The 18,157-nt window shown below is 50.8% G+C and overlaps 1 protein-coding gene across 1 annotated transcript; it reads right to left on the minus strand.

Moving 5' to 3' along the window:
* Positions 1 to 1,136: 1,136 nt before the first annotated feature.
* Positions 1,137 to 17,420, minus strand: ALDOC (aldolase, fructose-bisphosphate C). The gene is made up of 9 exons (XM_035139832.2): positions 17,377 to 17,420; positions 11,720 to 11,846; positions 9,295 to 9,506; positions 8,937 to 8,991; positions 6,333 to 6,493; positions 5,338 to 5,421; positions 3,594 to 3,768; positions 3,147 to 3,346; positions 1,137 to 2,053 (listed from the first exon to the last, which is right to left on the minus strand). Exons 2-9 carry the CDS (start codon positions 11,829 to 11,831, stop codon positions 1,958 to 1,960), a joined length of 1,095 nt encoding a protein of 364 aa, XP_034995723.1. The 5' UTR covers positions 11,832 to 11,846; positions 17,377 to 17,420; the 3' UTR covers positions 1,137 to 1,957.
* Positions 17,421 to 18,157: the final 737 nt, after the last annotated feature.

Below are 18,157 nucleotides of genomic sequence, written 5' to 3' on the forward strand. Positions count from 1 at the left end.
ATAAATCCACTGAATGGTAGCATTGTCTAGCCCGCATTTTACCAGCTTCTTTACAAGAATATCATGGGGCACCTTGTCAAAGGCCTTGCTGAAATCAAGATAGGCTATATCCACAGCGTTCCCTTCATCTACCAGGCTTGTAATTCTGTCAAAAAATGAGATCAGATTAGTCTGACATGACTTATTTTTCAGGAACCCATGCTGACTTTTAGTGATCACAGAGTTTCTTTCTAGGTGCTCACAGACAGTTTGCTTAATGATCTGCTCTAGAATCTTTCCTGGTATTGATGTCAGGCTGACTGGGCGGTAATTGTTTGGGTCCTCTCTTTCCCCCTTTTTGAAAATAGGGACAACATTTGCCCTCCTCCAGTCTGCTGGGACTTCGCCTGTTCTCCAGGAATTCTCAAAGATTATTGCCAGTGGTTCTGAAATCACCTCTGCCAGTTCTTTTAATACTCTTGGATGTAGTTCATCTGGCCCTGGAGACTTGAATACATCTAAACTAGCCAAGTATTCTTGTACTACCTCCTTACTTATTCTGGGCTGTGTTTCCCCTGCTGAATCATCTGCTCCATATTCTTCAGGTCGGGCGTTGTTTTCTTTCTTGGAGAAGACTGAGGCAAAGAAGGCATTGAGTTCTTCTGCCCTTTCTCTGTCCCCTGTTTGCATTTCACCATCTTCTCCTCTAAGTGACCCCACTGTTTCCTTGTTCTTCCTTTTGCTACGGACATACCCATAAAAGCCCATAAAAGTTAAATTATTAAATTTAACCCATAAAAGTTAAATTATTAAATTGTTACTAATTCTACTTAGGAAGCTGCAGTGTCAGACCACAGGGTTCATCTAGCTCAGTACGGTCTGCACTGACTGGCAGCAGCTCTCCAGGTTTTTTTTAGGGGGCGGTCTTCCTCTTTTAGGGAGATGCTGCCAGTGGGGATTGAACCAGGTACATTCTGCATGCAAAACAGGATGCTGTTGTTGTTGTTATGGGGTTTTTTGCAGTCTAGCAGTGTACATCTTCCAAAATAACTAGCCAAAATTAATAAAGAACGCAGCACAATTTTTTTTTCTTAAATTGCATCACAAACAACGAAGGCGTTTCAGAAGCAAACAAAACGCGGACGACTTCACTCCTCTATCGGTTTATTATTATTATTAGTCATAAGGTCTATTTGGTACATTTAAGGTGCAAAGAGTGCACACTCGACACACAAGCACGCACACAGAGGGCGGTAACTGCCTCCCCCTCCCTTTGGCAACTCGGGGGGAGCCCCCCATGCTGACATCGCCCGGCGGTGGGGGATACTTAGGGGGCGCAGCTCTGCAAAAGCAACGACCAACATCCAAGTGCAGAGCCACATGGGCGGGAAAAGGGGACCCCAAATAGACAGGCAGGGAGGGGGAGGGAGGGAGGGAGGGGCGGCATCATGCTGGCGTGATGGCAACAGCTCCTCCCACACAGCGGGGAACCCCCAAAACGTCACATTCTCCAGGGGATCCCCTTGCAACCTGTGGCCCCCTGCAATAGGTAGGCTCGCCCCACAACCCTCTCCTGCCCCACCCCACCCCACACTCGCTTCCGCCTCCAGGGTGGGAACATCCCCTTTGGGTTCTTCCTAGCGCTTCTGGATGTGCTTCGGGATCCTCAGAACGACCCTGCAAGGTAGGACCGCCCTGCTAGGATTCCCACCCCCTCCCCTTCCCAGCTGCACAAAACCCGGCTCCTCTTTCGGCTGCTGCTGCTCCTCCGCGCACGTCGCCCCTGGCACCGGACACACTCTGTGGCTACTTCGCTCCTCTGGCGGCTACGGTAGAGACAAAGCTGGGTGTGGCTGTCGTGGCTGGTATGCAAGGTAGCAGAGTGGGAGGTATTCCGTCAGTGGGGGTGGGGGTGGGGAGCGGCTAAAAGCCTGGCCCCACCTGGAGGTGGGGGGGCTGCTCCCAGCCCAGCGGGGCCTCAGTAGGCGTGGTTGGCGACATAGAGAGACAGGCCGGCCGCCCCACAACCGTCGCTGGACCCTTCGTACTTGCCGAGGGCCGCCAAGCCATTGACCTGGAAAGCAGAAGAAGTGTTTGGAAATACAACTCCCATCAGGCTCCGCTGACCTGGACAGATTTTAGACTACAACTCCCATCAGGCTCCGCTGGCCTGGACAGATTTTAAACTACAACTCCCATCAGGCTCAGCTGGCCTGGACAGATTTTAGATTACAACTCCCATCAGGCTCCGCTGACCTGGACAGATTTTAGACTACAACTCCTATCAGTCCAAGTCAGCAATGCTGTTCAGTGTGTGCAGATCTCTGAGCTAGATGGCACAATGGTCTCACTATGCATAAGGGAGCTTCCTATTTAAAGAATCCTTTTCTTTAGCATAAAAGGGACTAGAATCCCGCCCCGTTTTTGGTCAGGGAAATGGCCATAGCTCTTGCCCATTTATATCCTACTTGGTACAAGTCGGCTCCCTCGGTTTCTCTTCCCTAGTTTTGCAAACATGAGGACCAGAATCTTTATTTTGAAAGCAAGCTCAGCAATGGAGCACCTGCTTTTTGTTTATGGAAGGTCCTGGCGCCCTCATCTGCATCGCCGGTTTGAGAAGGGAGCAGGCGACGAGGGTTGAGCCTTTTTCTGCCTGGGCCCCTGTACGGATGCTGGGGGTGGTGGTGGAGTCACAGAATCACAGAGTTGGAAGGGACCCACGGGTCATCTAGCCCAACCCCCCGCAACGCAGGAATCTCAACTAGAGCATCCCTGACGGATGGCCATTCAACCTCTGCTTTAAAAAAGCTCCAAAGTGGTTCTTGTGCTCAGCTCCCGCTTACGGGTTTCCATTGGGGGTACCTGGTTGGCCACTGTGGGTCGCAGTCTTGATCCAGCAGGCTCTTATGATATTCTTATAGAACCTCCAGGTCCAGGGGCAGTCTATCTCAATTCCTACGTACTTATGGGTATTTGGCCACTGTGAGAAGAGGGTGCTGAACTGGGTGGGTCACTGGCCTGTTTGTCTAACCTGGGACACCCGCATTCTCTCGCTCCCTGCGCTACAAGAAGGAGCCTTTGGAGGCCTGCCCCGGGACCCTCTGCCCCACAGGAGGAGGAGGAGGAGAAACAGCCCCCCCACCCGCTGCCACCGCCCTGCCCTTTACCTCGGCGCGTTTGACGAACTCCTCCGTGGCCGAGTCCTCATTCTCCCGCTGACCGCGCCAGGCGTTGAGGGCCGAGGCCTGCAGCGCCCGGCCGTAGGAAAAGGTCAGCGCCCACGGACGGGGCAGGGGGCAGTTGTTGATGGCGTTGAGGTTGATGGACGCCTCCTCCTCGCTTTGCCCGCCAGACAGGAAGGTGACCCCTGAAGGAGAGCATTGGGAAGGAGGAGACGGCTGAGCAATCGGGGATTTGACCCTCACGACAACCCTGCGAGGTAGGCCAAGGAACAGGGCAGGGGATGGCCCAAGGTCACCCGCCGAGAATCTGGCACCTTTGGGAAGCCTGAGGAGCAGGGCATGAAGACCCTTGTGTGGCTTCCCAAGGGGAGCTGGGGGGCAGGCGGGAGGGAGGGAGGGAGGGAGGGAGGGAGGGAGGGAACACTGGTCTACCTGGGACGGCAGGCGGCACCGTGCGGCGCAGGGCGGTCACCGTCGCCATGGCGATCTCTTCCGGGCTGTACTTGGTCGGGCAGGCGTGCCCCGGGGTCACCATGTTGGGCTTGAGCAAGGTCCCTTCCAGGTAGACGTGGTGGTCGCTCAGCGCCTTGTAAACAGCAGCCAGGACCTGGAAATCCAACAGGTGCAGCTGCAATGAGGCTCCCCGACACTCTTGCCATGTGCCCCATTTAGTGCCAGGTGGGTCTCTGGATCCAGCTCTAAAGGAACCCCATAGAGACTCAAGGGGGCTTGAAAAGAGGATTGGGCCAATTCAAGGAGGAAAGGGCTATCAGTGGCTCCTAGCCACAAAAGCTATGCTCTGCCTCCACTTGCCGGAAGCCGCTGGACATTGGATGCTCAATGGCAAAGCTCTCCTGATGCTCTTTCGAAGCTTCTTTCAAAAGTTGCAGGTATTTATTTACGATGTATCCAACAAAACGTTAACTAAACTATTTTGCTTCCTGCCAACCCTTCTAATACTGTTTCGTCTGGGAGGAAATGGCAAGAGGGTTCAGGCTTGCTGGCATTCTGCCAAACACTTTGGAGGAGTCTGTAAACTTTATTTTTTTTATATAAAAAAATAGTTTTTATTGTTTAAAATCAGCAAAGCAACAAATACACACTTACGTATAAAAAGGAATAATAAGGTGGGGGAGAATAATAAGGGAGGGAAAAAAATCAGCAATACAATAAAGAAGATCGATACAAAAAGAAGAAGAAAAAAGAAAAAAAAGAAAAAAAGGGCAAGAAAAACCTTATTCTTACAATATTTCGTCAAAACTTATCCTCACAGATTTACAGAACAAATAAGAATACAAAACAGATACACTCATCACATCTACATATAGCTACTTCCTGTCCCTTTTGTTGCACACTTTTCAATATCTTATGTTTCACAGGCTTATGTTAACGATATCTCTTTTTCCTCCTCATTATTATTCTAATCCTTTCTATTTCTCTCAAGCATCATTCAATATCCGTGAGCAGAGAGCTATTTGGGTAATATGTTTTAAGATAGTTCTTATACACTCTCCACTCTTTCACTGTCTTTTGTACGGGTATATCTCTCATTGAGTCTGTCAACCATGCCATCCTAATATAATTTAACATTTGTGTTTGCCAATCTATTACTGTGGGCAGCGTCTCGCTCTTCCAATTTTTAGCTACCAAGAGTCTGTAAACTTTAAGAAGAAAAAGCATAAAAATCCAAGATAGGCCTTCGCCACGTGGATTAAGCCATGCCTGTTTTCCAGCCCAAAATCTTACACTTGGTACCCTCATTCTGGAATAGAGCTATAATAGAGAAAATTAAGGCTTCCGGATGCTCCTTATGTGATTTGGCGTCCTTTTTGTGACGTATGCAATGGAAGCATTGTTTAAACCAAGCTTGATAATCTGATAACGTTGAGAGTCGAGACTCACACTTTGCTATTTTAACCCATGCGCAGCTGTGTTCCATGTACCCATTTCACAGTTTTGTTTTACATCTGTTATACTTGTTCTGTTTTATGTACATTATAAAATGAATTGCATTAGATTCTGTTTCTTCAGCTTGTAAACCGCCTCAAGTATTGTAAGACGGAAAGGCGGTATACAAATTAAAAGTGATGGTGATGATGATAAAATGAGATTTTGAAAGAGGTGGGGGCAGCCATGCCCGTTTTCTAAACTTAACACACACAGAGAGAAGCCTCACCTTCTCCGTCACGTACTGGCACCTCTTCAAATCGTGTTCCCCATCGGGCAGGATCTCTGGTTCCACAATGGGCACGATGCCGTTCTAGAGCAGAAAGGCCAACACAAGCACTTAAGAGGTGAGAGGCTTCTTTGCCCCGAAAGACGGCTGGATTTCCCCATTTGACAGTGTGGCGGCTGCATAATTTTATTTCGTTTTTTAAAATTCATTCCATTGTTTAGTCCCCCTTTATTCCCAAGGAGCTCATCTTGGTTCTCCTCCTCCCCATTCATCCCCAGAACAACCTTGCGAATGTGCTTAGGCTGAGAGAGGCAGTGTGACTGGCCTATGAGTTGGGGATCTGAACCCCGGTCTCTCCCGGGTCCTGGTCAGACACTCTCACCACTAGGCCACACTGCCATCCTCCCCATCGCCACTCTGGGCATGTTGCAAGGCACGAGGCTAGCACAGGGCCAGAGCCCAGGGGTATGGTGAACCTGCTTGGCTTGCAGAAGGCCCCAGATTCAAATCCCCAACAGCATACAGGCTGGAAATGACAGCTAAAACCCTGGAGAACTACTGCCAGTCAGTGCGTACACAGTCCCGATGGACTGTAGTTTGACTCTGCACGAGGCAGCTTCCTGTTTGCCCCTTTATTTAGAATCATAAGGACTATAGCCTTGTGGGGTTGTTTAAAGGAAAGGGCTTCGGTGTTGAAAATACCAAATACCAGACCAATTGCCTGACGCTGCGTAAGACAGCTTCCCAGGTTCCTATTTCAGCCGAAGCTTTATTTAAATGCATGAGGACTAGAAACTTTGTAGGGGAAGGGCCGTGGCTCCGTAGCAGAGCCCCTGCTTTGCATGCAGAAGGTCCTGGGTTCAGACCTCAGTGGCATTTCCAGGCAGGGCTGCAAGAGACCCGGGACAGCTGCTGCCAGTCAGTGCAGACAATACCAAGCTAGAGAGTCATTGCAAGGAGACTTCCAGACTCTCCCGACAGCCAGGTGCCCTCACCTGCTGGCAGATACTGGCATAGCGCGCCAGGACGTTGGCGTTCTCCAGGATGGCCAGGGCGGAGGGCGTGTTATCGCTGATCTTCAACACACAGCGCCACTTGGCGAAATCCGCCCCGTCTTTCTTGTACTGAGCGCAGCGCTCAGAGAGCCCGTCCAGGCCTGGCAGGAAGAAGAAAGGGAAGCATTATGGGGGGACAATAATATATTCGTATTTTAAAAATCAAAAGCCTGACCTGTTAACTGGCACCTTCTTAAGGGATGGGCTGGAGATATTTTAAATAATTAGCCGGTGGTACCAGGGTTTAGGGCTGCATAGTTGAATTACTCTAATTAAACAGTTATGGAACTTTTATCTACAGCTCCCGGGTGAGAGCTAGAAGGGCGAACCAGCTTCTGCACGATTAAGAGCTGCCTTTGAGAGAGGACTCTGCATTTCCCTTTATCTTCCTCTGTGTTTTTATTTAGATTAGTTTCTTTATCTTATTGTATTGTGAAATAGCTTTAATAAAATTTATTATTATTTTTTTTAAAAAAAGAGCTTTCAGTTGCCTGATGGAGGTGGTTAAACATTCACAAGCCCTGAGTTATTTATCAAGGTATTTCTGTATCGTTAAATCACAGAACATATCAAAGTGTGCTACAATATGAAAAAGAAAAGAACCACATAAAAAGAAAAGAACCACATAAAAAGTTTAAAACTATTTTAGAATCATAGAATCATAGAGTTGGAAGAGACCACAAGGGTCATCCAGTCCAACCCCCTGCCAAGCAGGAAACACAATCAAAGCATTCCTGACAGATGGCCTCTGCTTAAAGACCTCCAAAGAAGGAGACTCCACCACACTCCTTGGCAGCAAATTCCACTGTCAAACAGCTCTTACTGTCAGGAAGACACTAAACAAAAACTTTTTTAAAAAAAGCAAAAAAAAAGTTTAAAACAAGCATCAACAAGCCATTTTGGGACGTTTTTCATCCCTACACAGGTCTGATGAAATAGAAGGTTTCTGCAGATGTTATAATCATTAGTAAGAAAGGACTTCTTCACACAGCAGTGTGAGTGTTAAACTGTGGAACTCTCTCCCACAGGAAGCACCAATGGCCCCCAACCTAGATGGCTTTAAAAGAGGACTGGGCCGATTCATGGAGGAGGAGAGGGCTCTCAATGGCTGCTAGCAAGGATGGCCCTGCTCTGCTTCCATGGTTGGAGCTGGTAAATGCTTCTGGCTACTGTACTAGTTGCTGAAAACCAGAGTAGAGGAAAGGGCTCAGGCTTGGATCCTGCTTGCTTGGATCCTGCTTGCAGGTTTCCCAGGAGAGGCACCTGGTTGGCCACTGTGAGAACAGGACTAGATGGGCCCCCCTTTGGCCTGATCCAGCAGCCAGACTCGTCTAACGTTCCTATGGAACCTCCAAGTCCAGAGGCAGTCTATCTCGATTCCCAGGTTCTTTGGGGCATTTGGCAGGTGTGAGAAGAGGAGGCAGGACTAGATGAGCCGCTGCTCTGATCCGGGAGGCTATTCTCATCTTCTTAGCACTCTTGGTTATTATTTATTTAAGGCAGCCTACCCTCGGCCCTAACATTTCATGGCATAATAATAATAATAATAATAATAATAATAATAATAATAATAATAAATTATAATTATTATGATTATAATTATTATTATTATTTATACCCCGCCCATCTGGGCGGCTTCCCCCAGCCACTCTGGGCGGCTTCCAACAAAACAGTAAAATACAGAAATCCATCAAACATTAAAAGCTTCCCTAAACAGGGCTGCCTTGAGATGCCTTCTAAAGGTCTGGTAATTGTTGTTCTCTTTGACCTCTAGTGGGAGGGCATTCCACAGGGCGGGTGCCACTACCGAGAAGGCCCTCTGCCTGGTTCCCTGTAACTCAGCTTCTCGTAGCGAGGGAACCGCCAGAAGGCCTTCGGCGCTGGACCTCAGTGTCCGGGCAGAACGATGGGGGAGGAGACGCTCCTTCAGGTATACTGGACCGAGGCCGTTTAGGGCTTTAAAGGTCAGCACCAACACTTTGAATTGTGCTCAGAAACGTACTGGGAGCCAATGTAGGTCTTTCAGGACCGGTGTTATGTGATCTCGGCAGCCGCTCCCAGTCACCAGTCTAGCTGCTGCATTTAGGATTAATTGTAGTTTCCGGGTCACCTTCAAAGGTAGCCGCACGTAGAGCGCATAGCAGTAGTCCAAGCGAGAGATAACTAGAGCATGGCCCACTCTGGTGAGACAGTCCGCGAGCAGGTAGGGTCTCAGCCTGCGTACCAGATGGAGCTGATAAACAGCTGCCCTGGACACAGAATTGACCTGCGCCTCTCTAAGACCTAATCCACTTACAGAAAGAGCAGATCATTTCAATCCCAAAATGACCTTTGGAACAATGGGCAAGGGCAGCAAATTTGCTTTGTCCTGAGTCAGAGCATTGAGCCGCCCAGCTCGAAATCGTCTCTAGGATGGCTAAGGAAATAGCTACAGTATTCCAAAACATCCCTTTGACCTGCCTGCCCATTTGACCACCAGCCAGCTAGCAGGTGAAAATCCATCTCTTCTGATGGGTTGGCTGGGCTTCAAAGGCTCCTTCCTACCTTGGGTGGTGGTCTCTCCATCGGTCCCAGCGAGAGGCACAACGCCCTTGTCCACCTGGGAAAGACACAAGACAGCCGAGGGTGACTGACGCCTCTGTGGCAGACCCTCTAGGGACCCGGACCCTCTCCAAGGCCCAGAACAAGCCAGGGGCGAGGAAGCTGCTGCACTACAATTCCCATCAGCCCCGGGATTACACGCCCATGGGAGTTGTAGTCCAAGAGGTGTGGAGGGCACGGGGTCACCAGGGTCTGGCTTTGAGACGCCCTGCAGACGAGAGCTGGCCGTTTCCTTTCCCTCAAAGGGGGAGGAACCTCTCTCCGCCCCACGCGACCCACAGCCCTGATTCGTCTCACGCACCTTGATGCCCACGACGATGCCCTTGTCCTTGACCATCTCGACGAAGGGCGTGCCGTCGTCCGCCTTCTGGTACATGGTCTCGTGGAAGAAGATGACCCCCCCAATGCACTTCTCCACCCGGCTGTCGGCGCTGAAGAGGATCTGGCGGTAGAGACGCCGGTTCTCCTCGGTGTTCTCCACCCCGATCTGGTTCAGCCGCTTGGCCATGCTCCCTGTCGGAGGAGGAAGGCAGAGGGGGAATTACCAAACCAAAAACCCATGCAAATGTTTGGAAGCGCAACGGCGGGAGGGTCAGGGGATATGAGTCTGCAGCGCCCCTAGTTCGAGGGACCTTGACTCCCAGCCTCAGTTGCCATCTGTAAAATGGACATCAAAAGCCGCTCAATAAGGTCGGTCAAAGCCAGCAGGTAACCCCAGCAGAGAATTGGTATCATAGAATCCTAGGATGGGAAGGGATCCCCAAGGGTAATCTAGTCCAACCCCCTGCAATGCAGGAATCTCAACTAAAGAATCACTCTTTGATTCTATGATTCTATCATTTTCAAGGCTAAACATATCTAACTCCTTCAACCGTTCTTCATCAGGCTTGGCTTACAGGCCCTTGATCATCCTGGCCGCCCTCCTCTGCCCACCTTCCCGCCTGTCAACACCCTTCTTAAATTGTGGCGCCCAGAACTGGACACAGTATTCCAGGCAGAATAGAGCGGGACTATGACTTCCCTTGATCTGGACCATGGGTAGGCAAACTAAGGCCCGGGGGCTGGATCCGGCCCAATCACCTTCTAAATCCAGCCCATGGACAGTCTGGGAATCAGCGTGTTTTTACATGAGTAAAATGTGTCCTTTTATTTAAAATGCATCTCTGGGTTGTTTGTGGGGCATAGGAATTTGTTCTTTTCCTTATTTTTGCAAAATATAGTCTGGCCCCCCACAAGGTCTGAGGGACAGTGGACCGGCCCCCTGCTGAAAAAGTTTGCTGACCCCTGATCTGGACACTAGACTTCTCTTAATGCAGGACAGAGAAGCATTTGCTTTTTTTGCTGCTACATCACACTGTGGACTCCTGTTCAGCTTGTGGTCTCCTAATACCACCCCCCCCCCCCAATCCTTCTCACATGCTCTGTTGCCAAGCCAGGTGCCTCCCCCCCATCCTATAGTTGCGCATCTGGGTCATAGAATCATAGAATCATAGAGTTGGAAGAGACCACAAGGGCCATCCAGTCCAACCCCCTGCCAAGCAGGAAACACCATCAAAGCATTCCTGACAGATGGCTGTCAAGCCTCTGCTTAAAGACCTCCAAAGAAGGAGACTCCACCACACTCCTTGGCAGCAAATTCCACTGCCGAACAGCTCTTACTGTCAGGAAGTTCTTCCTAATGTTTAGGTGGAATTTTCTTTCTTGTAGTTTGAATCCGTTGCTCTGTGTCCGCTTCTCTGGAGCAGCAGAAAACAACCTTTCTCCCTCCTCTATATGGCATCCTTTAATATATTTGAACATGGTTATCATATCACCCCTTAACCTTCTCTTCTCCAGGCTAAACATACCCAGCTCCCTAAGCCGTTCCTCATAAGGCATCGTTTCCAGGCCTTTGACCATTTTGGTTGCCCTCTTCTGGACACGTTCCAGCTTATCAGTATCCTTCTTGAACTGTGGTGCCCAGAACTGGACACAGTACTCCAGGTGAGGTCTGACCAGAGCGGAATACAGTGGTACTATTACGTCCCTTGATCTAGATGCTATACTCCTATTGATGCAGCCCAGAATTGCATTGGCTTTTTTAGCTGCTGCATCACACTGCTGACTCATGTCAAGTTTGTGGTCAACCAAAACTCCTAGATCCTTTTCACATGTACTGCTCTCAAGCCAGGTGTCTCCCATCCTGTATTTGTGCCTTTCATTTTTTTTGCCCAAGTGTAGTACTTTACATTTCTCCTTGTTAAAATTCATCTTGTTTGCTTTGGCCCAGTTGTCTAATCTGTTAAGGTCATTCTGAAGTGTGATCCTGTCCTCTGGGGTGTTAGCCACCCCTCCCAATTTGGTGTCATCTGCAAACTTGCTCAGGATTCCCTCAAGCCCATCATCCAAGTCATTGATAAAGATGTTGAACAAGACTGGGCCCAAGACAGAACCCTGTGGCACCCCACTAGTCACTACTCTCCAGGATGAGGAGGAGCCATTGATGAGCACCCTTTGGGTTCGGTCAGTAAGCCAGCTACAAATCCACTGAATTGTAGCATTGTCTAGCCCACATTTTACCAGCTTCTTTACAAGAATATCATGGGGCACCTTGTCAAAGGCCTTGCTGAAATCAAGATAGGCTACATCCACAGCGTTCCCTTCATCTACCAGGCTTCTACCTGCCTAAGTGGAGAACCAGTGCAGGACATTTTCAGGGGTACTTTTTAAAAGAAAAAGAGGCCTACCCACAGATTCATCAGCTGCCAGGATGCCCTTGCCCGGGGCCACGATCCGCTGGGCGATGTCTGAGAGCTCCATCTTCTGCTCCGTGGTGAGGGCGGGGTACTGGTGTGTCATCTTGGCTGGTTTTTCCTGCGCCAAAGGAAGGCACAAGAAGCAAGTCAGCAGAGACACACACCCCCACCTTTTCTGACATGGCGCCCAGGGGGGCATCTCTTTCTAGGGCTCCCGCGCCCCGCAAACGGGGGTCAACAACTCCCGTCGACTTTGCCAAGCCCTCCGTCCACTCGCTGCTTTTATGCAGACCTTGTTCGCTTGTCTTTAAACGATGACAAAAAGCTTGCAGATTAAACAGAATGGTCAAGCGATATCCATAGCGAGTCTGTACTGAAACCTTGTATATTTTCGTTATCCCCATTCCAAAACCAATCTAGGGCTTTGCAATTTACTCCATCGATATCTGCTACAGTGCTCATGGAAACTTTATGTGCAAATATCGATCGAGTCGACACCCGTGCATCGAAAGCACCATCAGTTTAATTCCATTTTTCAGCCCCTTAAACCAATTCCCAGCTGGGGGCTGGAACTAGATAGTGAGCTTAAAACAGAATATTTGCTCTGTGTTTGTGACGAGCTGATCAGGCTGATCAGTAGCACAATTTGGGGGTCTGGGTTTCAAAATCATTGCCGCCACCAATGGTGGAGGCAGAACTATTGTGTCTAGCAGCCACCGATAGCCCTCTTTTTCTCCATGCCTGATCCCCTGTCTAGGTTGGTGACCACCACTGCCTCCTGCAGCAGGGAGTTCCATAGTTTAACGCCTTTGGCTGATTAATATTCTACAGCCTTTTAAATGCATCAGTGGGGAGGGGGGTTATTCTTTTGTTGTTTTGGTTTAATTATTTACTGCGGTTTATCTTGTATTTTATTCTGTCAACGCGCCCCCCCCAAATATTAATAATAATAATAATAACAACAACTTTTATTTGTATCCCGCCCTCCCCAGCCAAAACCGGGCTCAGGGCAGCTAACACCAAATATATAACATTGATATAAAATCAAACAATAATTAAATTACCTCCTAAAAACAAGTCAGGATCAAATTACAATCTAATTAGATGGCTTTCCGCAGGAATAGGGTTGGGAACAGTAAATGCTCACCAATCTTTGGATGAAGGGCAGTATATGAATTTTAAAAATAAAAATGAACTGCATGAAGAACGACTTTCCCGGCTATTGAAATGCAAGCTCGTAAACAAAGCACACCTTGCTTTGCTTCCTGGGCTGCAAAAATGCATTATTGAATAATCTGAGCACTGGGGACATGATAGATAGATAGATAGATAGATGATAGATAGATAGATGATAGACTGATAGACTGTATATAGATAGATAATGTGGCTGCTTGTATGCTCTTAAGAGGTTCCCTTGCCGCTACCCAGGGCATTAGTGTGCCAGGCGAGGCAGAAATGGGTGCTGGGCCTGCCCCCTCTCTGCCAGCCCCCCACCCACCTGCACCACCCAGACAGACGGACGGACAGACAGAACCACCCCCCCTCTGCCCGCCTGCCCATCCAGGGAGCACGTAGCAGAGGACAAGTTACGTAACGGAGAGCTGGGCGATCGCAGCCGCCGGCACAGACACGTGGCCAGCCTCGTGGCAGCCCCAGCCAGATGGCAGCACGCACGGCCAGGCACTCCCCCCCCCCCAACCACAGGCAGCCGAGGGCTTTACTGTTAGTAACCCCTGAGGATTAAGCACCCTTCCCCTCTCAAGCACAGCCTGCAAAACAAACATTCCCTGCAAGAGCTTTTCTTTTCTGCGGCCACCAAATGGGGACCCATTATTAATTATTGCTATTGCTATTATTATTATTATTATTATTATTATTATTAGCACAGTCCCCAAATCCGGTGAATCAGTAAGATATCCCCAAATATTTTCCAGGACTTGGCACCAAGAAGCAAGGCAGCAACATTATTATTATTATAATTATTATTATTATTAATACCCCACCCATCTGGCTGGACTTCCCCAGCCACTCCGGATGGCTTCCAACCGAATATTAAAAAGACAATACAGCATTAAACATTAAAAACTTCCCTAAAAAGGGATGCCTTCAGATGTTTACAGCACACCACACGGCATGGAGAAAGTGGAGAGAGAACATTTTTAAAATAAACATCTTGTTGCAGTGAGTTCCATAGTTCAGCTACATGCTGCCTGAAGCGGTCCTTCCTTTTGCCTGTCCTGAGCTTCACTGGGCGACCTCTTTTGGATCCCAGTATTATGCAGAGCCTGTGGTTGCCTAGTGGTGAGAGTGCCAGATCGAGACCCGGGTTCAAATCCCCCAGCTCAGCCACGAAGCTCTCACTGGCTGAACTTGGAAGCCAATCGCTCAGTCTCAGCATAAGCAACCTCACAGGGTTGTTGTGAGGATACAAGGGGGAGGAAGAGAACTCTGCATGCCATCTTGAGCTCCTTGGGATATCAATACAATAAATAGGCAATAATTGATAAATATGGGCGGGGGGGAAGGAACCCTCTTGCCATCTCTATCATGCCTCACATAATTGTTTACAATTCGCCTGGTTTCCCAAGCTTAAAAGGCCCAAGCCTTGCTGCCTTTTCTCATAAGGGAGAAAGGGGGCTTGCTACTTCTTGTCCCCCAACTCTCTGCAAGCTGCTGCAGGGGGTTGGACTAGATGGCCCTTGGGGGACCCTGCTAACTCTGCAATTCCTTCAAAGTGACATGTCAACATTAAGCCATCCCTGTCTTTGAGAGCTCCAGGAGAGTGTGGAAACATAAAAAGCGGCTGCTGGATCAGGCCCATGGCCCATCTGGTCCAGCCTCCTGCTCTCACAGCGGCCAAGCAGATGCCCCCATGGGAAACCCGTGGCAGGATTCGAACACAAGAGCCCTCTCCCTTCCTGTGGCTTCCAGCAACTGGGATTCAGAAGTACGACTGCCTCCGACCAGGGAGCCAGAGTAGAGCCCTCTCCTCCTCCTCCGGGAATCTGTCCAATGCTCTTCTAAAGGCAACTAGGCTCCCTGCCTCCTGTGGGAGGGAGTTCCACAGCTTAACCCAAACGCTGCAAGCTCTCCTCCCAGGGGAGTCCTTCCACCCCCTGCCCTCTCCAGAACTTTTCCCAAGACTCTGCAGTGTGTTTGTTCCTTTTGGAGAAAGATGCGCTAGTCCTCATTGTGCAGGCAGACACCGCTCCCCTTAAACTCTTCTCCTAATTTAGAACTGGATCCTAATCCTGCTTCCTGGGTGCCTCCAGTTGGGAGGAGTTCCTCCTAGGCGGGGGCCGCCACCCTCCCTCTTCCCCCACCAACACGAGGGGCAAGGCGGTCCCACAACGCTGCCAGGTCCCCATCAGCACCAATGACCCAAAACTGGGCACCAGAGACCCCCACCCTAGGCCAGGGGCCCTGTGACCTTGCTATGTCCTTGGCAGCTTCATGGCCTGCCCCTCCCCCCGCCAGCCGGTTCTCGCCCCTTTTGTGGGGAGATGGCAACCCACCCCCTTCTTAGGTCTGGTTCAAAAAAGGCCAGGGCAGCTCAGAGAAAGCCCCCCCCCACAAACACACCCCAAAATTTGGTGTCTGGTCAGAGCAGATGTGGCACGGTGGACTAGGGTGTCAGTCTGAGAAAGACCAGGGTTCAAATCTTCCCCCCTCAGCCACGAAGCTCACTGGGTGACCTTGGGCCAGTCACTGCTTCTCAACCTAACCTACCTCGCAGGGTTGTTGTGAGAATGAATTAGGGGTGGGCCATTTATTTATTGCCTTTGCATCCCACCTTTTTCTCCAGGTCCCAGTCCAGCACTCTCCCCACTCTGCCATGCTGGTTCACAGAAACTCTGGAAGCTGCCTTATCGTGAGTTAGAGGCTTGGTCCACTTAGCTAAATAATGCCTGCTCTGACTGGCAGCAATGGCTCTCCAGGATTTCAGACTCTCTTACAGCCCTACCTGGAGACACCATTGGGGACCGAGTCTGGGACCTTCTGCACGCAAAGGAGGTGGTGCCCTGCCACTGCCTATATAGGAAGCTTCCTTATAAAGTCCATCCAGCCCAGTATTGCACACACTGACCGGCAGCAGTGCCTCTCCAGGGTTGCAGTCTCTTCCAGCCCTACCATTGGGGACTGAGTCTGGGACCTTCTGCATGCAAAGCAGTGGCTATGGAGTGCTGAGCTGCACCCCACGTTCCCTGTAAATGTAACATGCACACCTAAGAGGCAGTGTGGTGTAGTGGTTAGAGACACCAAGGTTCAAATCCTCCCTCTTGGCCATGGAGCTCACTGAGTGGGTGACCTTGGGGGACAGCCACTGCCTCTTGGGCTAGCCTACCTCGCAGGGTTGTTGTTGGGGGGGGCCTGCACACCACCTTGAGTTCTTTAGAGATGGGATAGGAAAGCAACCAACCGATCGATCAATATATAAAAATTAAACGCCTCATCTGGTGTTTTCTGCTTTCTGGTGTGTTCAAGAAAGCAAGTTGAGCCACAGGCAAGAAAAATGATTTAACGGGGGGGGGGGGGACTTGTCTCTTAGCCATCTGTCCAGAAAGGAAGATTTAATTCAAGCCATCAATCTGCCAGGCTCACAAAAAGGGCTTTTTTTGAGCCAGGAACATGAGATGTTGCCATTCCGAAAGCGTCCCAGGAAAGCTGCTTTGGGCTCCCCACCCGCTTCGCCACCCCCACCCCAGCCAGCGCCAAAGGACTCAGGGCTCCCTCCCTCCCCACGGGTGCCAGGGAACGACTAGCAAACAGGCAGCAAAGGAGGCGGGAAGGAATTGCCATTCCAGAATTCTGGGTGCAAAAAATATCCGCACATATATTTTTATACCTACCAAGGGGGGCGGCCCAGAACAGGAGCCCCAAATCCAAGTGGAGGCTGGCAGGACCACCAAGACGGACCCTAACACGGCGGTCAGCAGCTGGGGGAGCCCCAGGGTGGAAGACAGCCCCCTTGCCTCTCTGGACCCCCTCCCCGCCATTTGGGACTTTGCTTCCTGGGTTACAGAAATGCAAACATCATCATTTCAAAAGGGGTATTATTTTTCGCAGGACAACGGATGCCGGAATTAGCAAAAGATGGGAAGGGGGCGACGTTTGGAGCCCCTGGGGGGATTTGATGGGTGGGCGGGCCTCCCTCCTCACCACCGCACGCACATTAGCTGGAACCAATCCCACGGGTGCCTCTGAGCACATGCAGAGTGCATTTCGCCGCCACTCCCACAGCAACCCCCTAACCTCGCTAAGGGGCTCCATCTGCGCCCCAGGCCCCTTTCCTTCCTCCCATGCGACGCCTCTTCATCCCTTTGCACCGCAGCACAGAGGGGGAGGCTGCAGATTGCGCCCCTTCCCTCCCAAAAAATATGTGTAGGGCGCTCCCCAGAAAACCAGGCAGAGATGAGAAGATGAATTGGGGGGGGGGCTAGAAAAAATAAACTGGGGAATCCCACCACCACCACCAAGCGTCCTATCCTCGGACCGTCTTTTGTGTGGGGTGCTGTGCGTCCTTCCCCTCGAGCAAATGGTGGAGGTGAGTCTTGCCTTCCTGTGGGGAGGGGGGGACAGGCAACGGTGCCACGGATGAGGAAGGGGTGGGTGTGTGGGTCTCTGGGGCCCGATCCTGGCGGGCTTACCGGCCTCCCCGTCCGTCCGTCCGTCCGTGCGTCCGTCTGTCGTCGAGGCTGGAGCAGCTGCGTGTGCGGGCGGCGCGGCTCCGGCTGTAAAAGAGGCTGCGGTGCCGCAGAGCTACGTGACTCCGGCGGGGGAGGCGGGGGAGAGGGAGGGAGGAGCCAGCCCCCCCCGCCGTCCCCTCCCCTGACCCCAGGAGGGAGGGGTCCCCACCCCCCTGCTCAGCCTTGCCCGGGATGGAGACGACGCCGGTTTCGACGGAGAGGCGCACAGATGCCGCGGTGAGGGGCGCAGCTCGCCGTGCGCAACGGCGGAGGAAGCCTCGTTTGTATATTTGAACTTCATTTGTTTGTTTGTTTGTCACATTTCTGTATACGTGGTTTCCCTCCTCCCCCTGTTATCCTCACAACAGCCCTGCGAGGTAGGTTAGAGGCGGAGAAAGGCAGCGACTGCCCTTCCTGGACCGCGGCAACTCTCAGCCTGGCGGGTGGGGCTGAGAGGAAGACTCCGAACATCTGGAGGCCCAGCTGGGCAGCCCCACAAAGCCCGTGGCCCACATTTTGTTTCTTTTCACTGGACGTTTATAGACTGCGTCCAAGGAACAGGTCCTCCTCCTTCACACGGTACTGTACATCGTTAAACTGTGGAACTCACTGCCACAGGAGGAAGGGACGGCAACAAAACTAGGGTAGACGGCTTTCATAGAATCCTAGAGCTGGAAGGGATTGCAAGGCTCATCCAGTCCAACCCCCTGCAATGCAGGAATTCCAGCATTCCTGACAGATG

This window comes from Zootoca vivipara, chromosome 15, assembly GCF_963506605.1.
Source record: "Zootoca vivipara chromosome 15, rZooViv1.1, whole genome shotgun sequence".
NCBI classification, from domain to species: domain Eukaryota; kingdom Metazoa; phylum Chordata; class Lepidosauria; order Squamata; family Lacertidae; genus Zootoca; species Zootoca vivipara.

Coding starts and splice junctions, on each gene's coding strand:
- ALDOC (XM_035139832.2), bottom strand. CDS start 11,831: ATGACACACCAGTACCCCGCCCTCACCACGGAGCAGAAGATGGAGCTC. Junction 9,507..11,719: donor GGCAGCTGATGAATCTGTGG/GTAGGCCTCTTT, acceptor CTCCTCCGACAG/GGAGCATGGCCAAGCGGCTG. Junction 3,347..3,593: donor GGTGCCGCCTGCCGTCCCAG/GTAGACCAGTGT, acceptor GCTCTCCTTCAG/GGGTCACCTTCCTGTCTGGC.